This window comes from Rousettus aegyptiacus, unplaced genomic scaffold (genome assembly GCF_014176215.1).
Source record: "Rousettus aegyptiacus isolate mRouAeg1 unplaced genomic scaffold, mRouAeg1.p scaffold_m13_p_12, whole genome shotgun sequence".
NCBI classification, from domain to species: domain Eukaryota; kingdom Metazoa; phylum Chordata; class Mammalia; order Chiroptera; family Pteropodidae; genus Rousettus; species Rousettus aegyptiacus.
The window spans coordinates 339680-347860 of NW_023416287.1; the positions used below are offsets into that span (position 1 = coordinate 339680).

The 8181-nt window shown below is 69.4% G+C and overlaps 2 protein-coding genes across 11 annotated transcripts in view; one reads left to right on the forward strand and one right to left on the reverse strand.

The window, feature by feature from the left end:
• The window catches only part of ZBTB46 (zinc finger and BTB domain containing 46), a 113427-nt gene extending 109374 nt beyond the window's left edge, over positions 1 to 4053 (forward strand). For all 4 annotated transcript variants that reach the window (XM_016146473.2, XM_016146446.2, XM_016146464.2 and 1 more), the window contains exon 5: positions 813 to 4053. In XM_016146473.2, the coding sequence (XP_016001959.2) occupies positions 813 to 1184 (372 nt within the window). In that variant the 3' untranslated portion in view covers positions 1185 to 4053. The remainder of the gene's footprint in view (positions 1 to 812) is intronic.
• A 180-nt stretch (positions 4054 to 4233) lies between these two features.
• Positions 4234 to 7971, reverse strand: SLC2A4RG (SLC2A4 regulator). Of its 7 annotated transcripts, XM_036229155.1 has the most exons (8): positions 7661 to 7875; positions 7278 to 7378; positions 6291 to 6400; positions 5646 to 5830; positions 5471 to 5571; positions 5143 to 5389; positions 4967 to 5058; positions 4645 to 4884 (listed from the first exon to the last, which is right to left on the reverse strand). In XM_036229155.1, the coding sequence occupies exons 1-8, from the start codon at positions 7769 to 7771 to the stop codon at positions 4773 to 4775; spliced, it is 1059 nt and encodes a 352-aa protein (XP_036085048.1). In that variant the 5' UTR covers positions 7772 to 7875; the 3' UTR covers positions 4645 to 4772. The 7 variants fall into 7 exon arrangements, with proteins under 7 accessions (XP_036085045.1, XP_036085046.1, XP_036085044.1 ...); XM_036229152.1 differs by lacking the exon at positions 4967 to 5058 and having other exon boundaries at positions 4234 to 4884; positions 5646 to 5890; positions 7661 to 7881; XM_036229153.1 differs by lacking the exon at positions 4967 to 5058 and having other exon boundaries at positions 4234 to 4884; positions 7661 to 7878.
• Positions 7972 to 8181: the final 210 nt, after the last annotated feature.

The following is an 8181-nucleotide window of genomic DNA, read 5'->3' on the forward strand; positions in this document are numbered from 1 at the left end:
TCCCTCAGACTCACACTGGGGTGCAGGGCTAGGGGTCGTCTGAGGAGAGATGGTGGGGTGGCCCGGGGGCTCAAGTGGGGGTGGGGGGAGGGAGTCGGGCTGACGTGAGTGTGGGACCTCAGGGCATCCAGCGTCACCTTGGGGTGCTCAGGCCTGGCCTGGGATCTCAGGACGTCCAGGGTCGCCTTGGGGTGCTCAGGCCTGGCCAGATTCCCGTAGCATGCTGACATGCCCACCGCCAGCAGCAGGCCCGTGGGCCGGGCCAGGCTGGAGGGTCCGGGTCGCCCTGGCGGGGGTGGCCAGGGTTGGCCGCCTCAGGTGGGGGGCCAGGTGAGGCCCTCGGACCTGGCCCAGCAGGGCGACCCTTGAGCGAATGGGTTCCTGCTGCGTGTGTCTGCATGGGGCGAGCAGAGGCCGCCGTCTGGGCCGCCACTCACACTGGCCGCCCCGGGGCCCGGGCCAGGTGGCTCCCGGTAGCGCCTCCCATGGGGGCCGCCGCAGGCCGCTCGTGGTCCCAGGCGGTTCGAGGCTCTGTTTCTAGCTCCAGTTCGGAGGCCTGCACGGCTTTCCCCGCAGACGCCCTGCCCAGGCCCTGTCCCCGACCCCAGGCCCGCTGAAGACCTCGGGCCGCATGCCGGGCGTGGTTTGTCTCCCTGGGGTGTCGGGGAGGGCATCTCCCGTCCACCAGGTCAGGGGGTCAAGGCGTGCCAGGGACGGTGACCTGCCAGCCTGGCAGTACTCGCGGACAGAGAGACGCAGCTCAGCAAACCTCGCTCCCGTGACACCGCTGGTGACCGCCCTGTCCCCCGCAGGTCCACAGCAAGGACAAGAAGTACGTGTGCAAGCTGTGCAGCCGCGTCTTCATGTCGGCCGCCAGCGTGGGCATCAAGCACGGCTCCCGGCGGCACGGCGTCTGTGCCGACTGCGCCGGCCACGGGGCGGCCGGGCCACTGGACGGCGGGGGGCCTGAGGGCTCCCCCGAGCTCTTCTCTGGTGACGGGCCCTACCTGGAGGACCCCGAGGACCCGCGAGGGGAGGGCGAGGAGGAGCTGGGCGAGGAGGAGGACGACGTGGGCCTGGCCCACGAGGACACGCTGCTGGGGGACAAGGACGACGAGGACTCCCCGCGGGCGCCCCGCAGCCCCTCGGGGGGGCCCGACAAGGACTTCTCCTGGATCCCCTAGGCCTCCCCAGTGCTGTGTGCGTGCTTGGGGGTCTTCACCGAGCAGGGCTGTGCTGGCCCCTCGCGGCCCCTGCTCCGGTCCCCCCCTTTGTCCTGCTCCCGCCCCCTGGACACAGGGAGAGGCTGGCCCTGCGGTCTCCGAAGCAGAGGCGCCCCCACAGTGGGGGCCGTGACACAGCACGTTGCTGTGGGGTGCGGGGCGGGTGGAGTGAGGGGAGAGCACGTCCCCACCTGTCTGAGGGGCCAGAGACAGGGTCCCTGGCCGGTGCGTATGCGCAGAGCGTCGGGGGCCACGTGGCCAGGCCAGGCCCGGTCCTGCTCGGGTCACACATGCGGCCCTGGGGCACCGGCTCCGGAGATCCTGCGGGTCCCGCATTCGCTCGCCCCGCCCCATGCCGCAGGCTGTGCTGGGGGCCCTGAAGCAGCCGCTGTCCCGCCTTGTGGCCCTGTCCCCGCCCCCCATGGGGCTGTCTGCAGGACCAGGCCCCGGGTCCAGAGGCCCCGCGACCCTGCCGCCTGCCGGCTCCGGTGCTCAGCAAACAGCCACAGAAGCCCCGCGGGGCCAGCGCCCAGGTGCTACCGCCCGGCGGCGGGCCGGGGGTCGGTGCCGCTCCCCCCGCGGGCCCCCCGCGGGCTCCACTTCTACGTCTGTGTGCACTTCCTTGGAGAGCCTGGGGCAGCCCGGCCCGCTCGGCTCTGCCCACCCCGTGGCACCCAGGCCACCCCTGCTGCTAACACCGGCGTCCCTGACTGCCGTGTGCCGCCCACGCCCCCCGCGTGGGTCGCCCAGCTTCCCACGTGCTCAGACACGCGCGAGGCCGCGGGCGCGTGGTGCTCGCCGTCCTCCTCGCTGGCCCTCACCGCCGGCGGCCCCTAGCTCGGGGTCATGCCCTCGCTCAGGGCCTCTCTCTGGCGTGGAAGGCGGAGGTTCCGCCCTGGCCACGCCCCCAGCGCGGGTGCCCCGTCTCTCCTTGCTGAGGCTGTCCCACCCGCTTCGTGACTGCGACGGGCCGCCCTGCCCCCGCCTCGCTCCCACCCGCCAGCCGTTCCCTGGCCGAGAGGCAGCGGCTGTGTCTCCTCCTTATCCGAACTCTGAGCCCAACGGCTTTCCCCACGTTTGTACTGTCGCACCCCTTTCTAGGCGGGGCACCCCAGAGAACCCTGCCGTGGGTTCCAGAGGTGGCCCGCGGGTGCTGGCGGCGGCGGGCGCCGGCCGCGGTGCTGTCCTCGCAGCCCCCCCCACGGGGGAGTCACGGCTTTCGCTCGTATGCTGTCCCAGCCACCATTTCTTTTCTGTGAGTTAGAAGAGGGTGCCCTCGATGGCGCTGTCACCTGGCTTGCCTGCACCCACCTCCCTCTGCGGGGGGGCGCTGTGACTTCCTCCACACCACCGTGCCCCTAGAGGAAGGGCCGAAGTTCCCCCAAAGGCCCGGGGCAGGGGCCGAGCCGAGCCGGCGCCCGCCACCTGCTGCCCCCGCGCGGCCGCGCCAGGCCCGCGCACGGGCTCGGCGCGCGCGTCCTCTGCCGCCTTCACCTGGAGGCCTGGCTGGGCCCCGCCCGGGCCCTCAGAGCTCTGTGCCTCCCCCAGTCTCTAACCCCTTTTCTAAACAGACCCACTTTCTTACGAAATGGAAAGCAGACCTTCGCCGCCAGCAAGTGTCCCCGGGTTGTGCACTGGCCCCACCTCCCAGGCCAGGCTGCCCACGCCCCGGCGCCTCCGCCCCGCACTCAGGACACCCCGCTCCCCGCTCCGGGCCGCCCTAGCTCACCTTCTGGGGTTCGCTGTCAGTGCCACGGGGGCGTTTTCTTCCCTAAAGCCGATACTTGCACTGGAAACCCGAGGGCCCCCTTGCTGAGGTGCGCGAGCATGTGCCGCGAGGGCATGGCCCTCGCGTGTGCCGCGGGACCCCGGGGACGGACGCGTCACCTCTCAGGAGGCGTGGAGGGGACGGTGTGTGTCGCGGAGGGTTTTTTTTTTATGTGACCGATCTTTTTTTTCCAAATCAATGTTTAAACTAATAAATATTTTTTTACGAAGAGGAAAAAGATGTGTAGATTACATTTCACAGTCTGTAGTTTTTCATTCGTGCTTGTATTTTGGCGTCTGCAGCACCGAAGTGGAGAACGCGGCCCATCGCGGGTCGAGTCCCTTGGGCGGGGGTGGGGCCGGGCCCGCCGCCGAGCGCAGGACACCGGCCAGGTGTGCACCAGGTGTGCGTTCGGGATGCGGGTTTGGGGGAAGTCGCAACACTGTCAGGACTCATAGGGACCTTGATGCAAGAGGCGCAGCTACTGCTTCCAACTTTGCGCTTCTTCCTTTATACAAAACTGAGAAAATGCAAAAACTGGAACATTTTGCAATATGACTTATTTTTGCTCATTATGTGACGTGCAACTCTTTTAAAAAGCCATACGTAACGGTTTTTATTTTTTAGATCCTGCTGTGTTTTGTATGCAGCCCTTGAGAACGTCTTATAGTGAGGGTGCCGTGTGTGCTTTTCTTAAATATTTATTTTTTCAACGTTTTCAACCTGTCAGAACAGACGAAAGGGCCGTGCCTGGAGATGGTTTGCTCTTTCCTGGGGACGATCTATATTACATTGACTCTATGTTAGTTACCGTGAACCTGTGTTTGTGCTGGAGATGTGTTCGCTCCGGAGGAGGACGTCTGGTGCGTGGTCAGTGCGGAGTCAGCTCTGTTGTCCCTTCTCTGTAGCCGCAGGACAGGCAAACAGCCCCTTCCCTGCGGCCGTGCGACTTCCCGTCCGCCTGGGCTCCGGGCCTGCCTGCGGGCTTCCTTTCTGTGACGGATTAGCTTAGACACCCTTGCAAAGCGATCACTTTCAATAAACCGGGAAACTGCTGCTCACGCCGACGCCTTGTGTGTTTCAATCAGTGTCCCCTCGTCGAGTCTCATGCCAGGCGGACGTGGCCTGAGGGGACCGCCGCCCTTCGCGCCGGTTGCTGACATCCCAGGGCCACCCACCCACCACTCCTGCCTGTGGCAGGGGCCCAGTGCCATATCCTTCCCCCTCAGGAGCAGACACAGCTTCTGGAAAAAAACCCAAATCTTTAATTTTTTTCCTCGCCTGGCACAGCCCGGACCGAGACACCTGAGCTTCGCGAACATAGTACAAAACGTTGGCACTGGGCCCTTGAACTGTCAGGCTAAGTGCCGGCGGGGCAGGCCCCTCCCCAACACCCGTCAAAGTGCATCTGGGGCTGGCTCCCAAGGGGCCTTGAACCTGACCCATTGGCACCCTTGAACCCTGGTGTGGCTTTAGTGCAAAAGGCTGATTTCTTCAGAGGCACTTTGGTGGGATTTGGGGGCACGGCGCCCCTCCTGCACTGGGGGAAGGGCTGGGGCGGCTTGTCCTGGGCCTCAGGGAGCCCGGGCCGGGGCTGGTGGTGGGGGCCTTGGGGACCCCGGGGCAGGTGGCCGGAGCCTCGGGGGGCCTTGGGGACCCCAGGGCGGGAGGCGGGTTCTCAGGGACCCTGGGGCGGGCGTGGGGGCCGCGGGGAGCCGGGGCGCGCGGCGGGTCCTCAGGGAGCCCAGGGCGGGCGTGGGGGCCGCGGGGAGCCGGGGCGCTCAGTCCAGGAAGCGCTGGCAGGCCTTCTTCCAGCGGCAGGCCGTGCACCACAGGTCCCGGCGCTCCATTCCGTACACCTTCCGACACTTCTTGGCGTCGCCGCGGGGCTTCCTGGGGGAGCGCATGGAGCATGGGGTGCCGTTCGGCCGGCGCCTGCCCTGCGTGGCACCTCCCGGCTCCTCAGGACACGCACCTTAGGTTGGCACCGTGCTTGGAGGGCAGTGCTGGCTCGCAGGCCCTGCCTGTGCCGGGCTGTGGCTCCAGCCGGGGGGGCGCCAGGCAGCCCTGAGAGGGGACACAGCAGGGGTCTTGCTCCCCTCCAGTGTGCCCCGAGACCCGGCCCCCACTCCTGCCTGCGACCTCACCCACCTGGTAGGAGTGGTCACTGTGGCATGCCTGGGGGGGTTGCGCAGAGCTCAGCACTGGGGGTGGGGGCAAGGCCAGTGGGTGCAGCAGGCCGGGCAGCTCCAGGTGGGGGAAGGCGGGTGGCGTGGAAGCCACGGGCGAGTCTGGGGTCAGGCTGGACAGCCCATCTGTCAGTGTGTCCAGACCCACGTCCAGCTCCGTGTAGTAGAAGTCCTCCTCTCCGTCGCTCTGCTCTGGCTCTGCCTGCCGCCTGCCAGGGACATAGCAGGCGGGAGCTGACGTGGTGGCCCCCCGGCCGGGCCCCCGCCCCCACCCCGCAGGCCCACCGCACCCCAGGTGCACCAGGCGAATGTGTCTCTGCATCCCGGAGGCCGTGCTCAGGACCTTCCCACAGCGCTTCCACAGACACTGGAACAGGACCTGCGCCGAGCTCTGGGCAACAAGGGCCGGCGGTCAGGCCCGGCCGCCTGTGCTCACCCCGCCCCGCGTGCTGCTCCCGGGCTCACCTTCCTCTTCCTAGGGGCAGGCTCCCCGAACAGGAAGTGGGCCGCCTCCGGGGGCAGTGGTGGCGATGGGGTACAGGGGGAGGACTGCTCACTGGCCGGGTCCCAGCCCCAGTCCCCGCTGCTGCTGCTGCTGTAGCTGCCTGGCGGCTGCACCAGGGGCTCCTGCCAGGACGCCAGGCCGGGCTCTGCGGGGACACGCCAGGCCAGTGTCAGGACTTCGGCAGGCTCAGGCCGCTCTGCAGAAACTGACAGCGGCGAGTCCCTTAGCTCTGAGCGTCTGCCTGTTCACTTGTTCACAGGTGAGTTTGGTGGGCCAAAGCCACTTGGACAAGGCGGTGGCCAGGGGGTGCTAGCCATGGCAGCCCGGGGACTAACCTCGCTGGCACAGGGAAGGATGCATGGGGAAGTCCTGTGTGGGGAGGTGCCTGGCCGTCCAGGTGAAGTCGGACAGGTCGCGGAAGCTTGCCAGCCTGGGGCGCTGAGGCTTCTGGCCTCGAGGCCGGGTGTGGGCGCTCCGACACCCATGTGTTCAGATGGTGTCTAGGTGAGGGGGCTCTGCTTGCCCCGCCCTTTCCACAGGGTCTTGTTGGAAGTGGCCCTGGGCTCTGCCCCAGCCCTACCCAATGCTGGGCGAATAAGTCTCACCTGGGCTGAAGGCTGCGGCTGGGGCCCCCAGCAGAAGGGGGCTGGTGGACAGGCTTGTGAGGGCTGCAGCAGCCATAACCTCATCCGGCCGGGCTTTTCCTTGGGGGGCTCTGGAGGAGACGGGGGTGGGTGGGGCCAGCAAGTACTCCAGACCCCTCCCGCGGCCAGGCACACACGTGCAGGCCTGGGCACGTGTCCGCACACCATGCTCCTGTGCTCCGCAGGCTCCTCACTCCAGGACTCCAGGCACTGGGCAGGAGGCCCAGCTCCGCCCCCAGCTCAGGTTGCAGAGTCCTGGGTCTCCAGGAACCTCCAGGACAGGGCCTGGGCTGGGGTCTCCAGGAAGCCTGAATTAGCTGCCACCTGGGCCTCCTTCCAGGTGTCCCCCTCAGACCCCCCTCAGATGCTGGACAGGGCTTGGAGGCCCCACCACTGGGGCCAGGGCCGGGGCAGGCCCGGCCCTCCCCCAACCGCCCCTGAACCAGGGCTCTGCGAGAGCAGCTGTGGGCCCAGGGCCAGGCCTCGGGGGCGGGGCAGCCAGCAGCCAGGGGAGACTGCTCCAAGCACAAGCTGGTTCCCAGGCCCCAGCGGGGAGCGCGCTGCTAGCCAAGGGGGTCCGGCACCCGAGAGGGTTTTGCGGCCCGGCTGAGGAGGCAGCGGTCAGAAGCCTCGGGACGACGAGGAGGTAAACCCCAGGCTTGCAGTGGCCTTACAGCGCAGAGCATGACAACGGCCACTCCCAGCACTGCGCTTCGGCCACCAGGGTTTGAGGGGAGGGAGAGACACGAACGCACTGACCACTACTAGTCCTCTTCCAAAGCTGGAGAGCTGGGGATAGCCAGAAACCCAGTTCGCAACACTGACCTGCACCTCGTCGAGGACCCCCTCGGGGGTGTCGGGGAGGCACGTGCAAGCGTCCCACACACCACCCCTGCACACGGGGTGCACGTGTGTGCACGCCCACCTCAGCCTGGCGCGCCGGCTCACCTGTGCGCTGGCACCGAAATGTGGGCCGACCGCGCCCGCGGCTCGGGCTTCTGCGGGGGCGCGAACTCCAAGCCCGCAAAGCCGCCGCCCACGGCAGGGCCCTGCGGACGGAGTGCGCTCAGCGTCGGCAACCGCTCGGGGCCTCCAGCCCCCACCACGGATCCGCTCGGCAACCCCCAAACCAGTTGCGGCCGGCGCGCCCCGCCCCGGCCCCGCCCCCGGCCCGGCGCGGCGGGAAGCGCCCCCGGCGGCCCGGCCCAGCCGCGCGAACCCACGGACACGCACGAGCCGCCGCCCCGCCCCCGGGGGCCTAAAGTTTGTGCAGCCCCGACGCCATCTTTGCAGCGAGCGCACTCCGGCGCCCCGCCCTCGGCGCCCGGTACCTGCGGGGGCGCGGGCACCGACGCGGGCGCAGCCGCGGGGTCCCGGCCGGCGGCGCGGGGCGGGGGGCGCCCGCAGCCCGGGCCTGGCGCCGGGGGGCGCTCGGCCTCCATGGCCCGCCGGCCGGGCGCCGAGGCTGCAGCGCTGAGGGCGGACGCTCGGGACGCGGCCCCGGGCCGGGCCGGGTTGGCCGGGCCGCCGACCCCCGCCCTGGATCGGGAGCCGCCCGCGCCGCGCTGCCCCGAGCCCGAGCGCGCCCCGCCCCCTCCGCGCGGCCCCGCCCCCGGCGCGCAGCCATTGGCCGCTGCGCGGGATCAGCTCTCCGAGGTGGACCGTGGCCGCGCCGGCCCCGCGCCCATTGGCCTGCGCTCCGAGGCCCCGTCCCGCCCGAGGCCCCGCCCGGGGCCCGCTGCTCCCGCGCTGGCCCGGGACGGGGGGGCAGCTGGCGGCCCCCGCCCGCCGGCCGCTGGCCTTCGCGGGGAGGGCTGGTCCTCGCGAGGGTGCCCGCGCAGAGCTGCCGGAT

Bases quoted from the DNA above. Each gene is read 5' to 3' on its own strand.
- SLC2A4RG (XM_036229151.1), bottom strand. From the start codon at position 7,956: ATGGCTGCGCGCCGGGGGCGGGGCCGCGCGGAGGGGGCGGGGCGCGCT. The intron at 5,390-5,645 runs GTGAGCCCGGGA...TGTCCCTGGCAG, and splicing joins CTGCCCCTAGGAAGAGGAAG to GCGGCAGGCAGAGCCAGAGC. The intron at 4,885-5,142 runs GTGGGTGAGGTC...GCGCTCCCCCAG, and splicing joins ACAGTGACCACTCCTACCAG to GAAGCCCCGCGGCGACGCCA.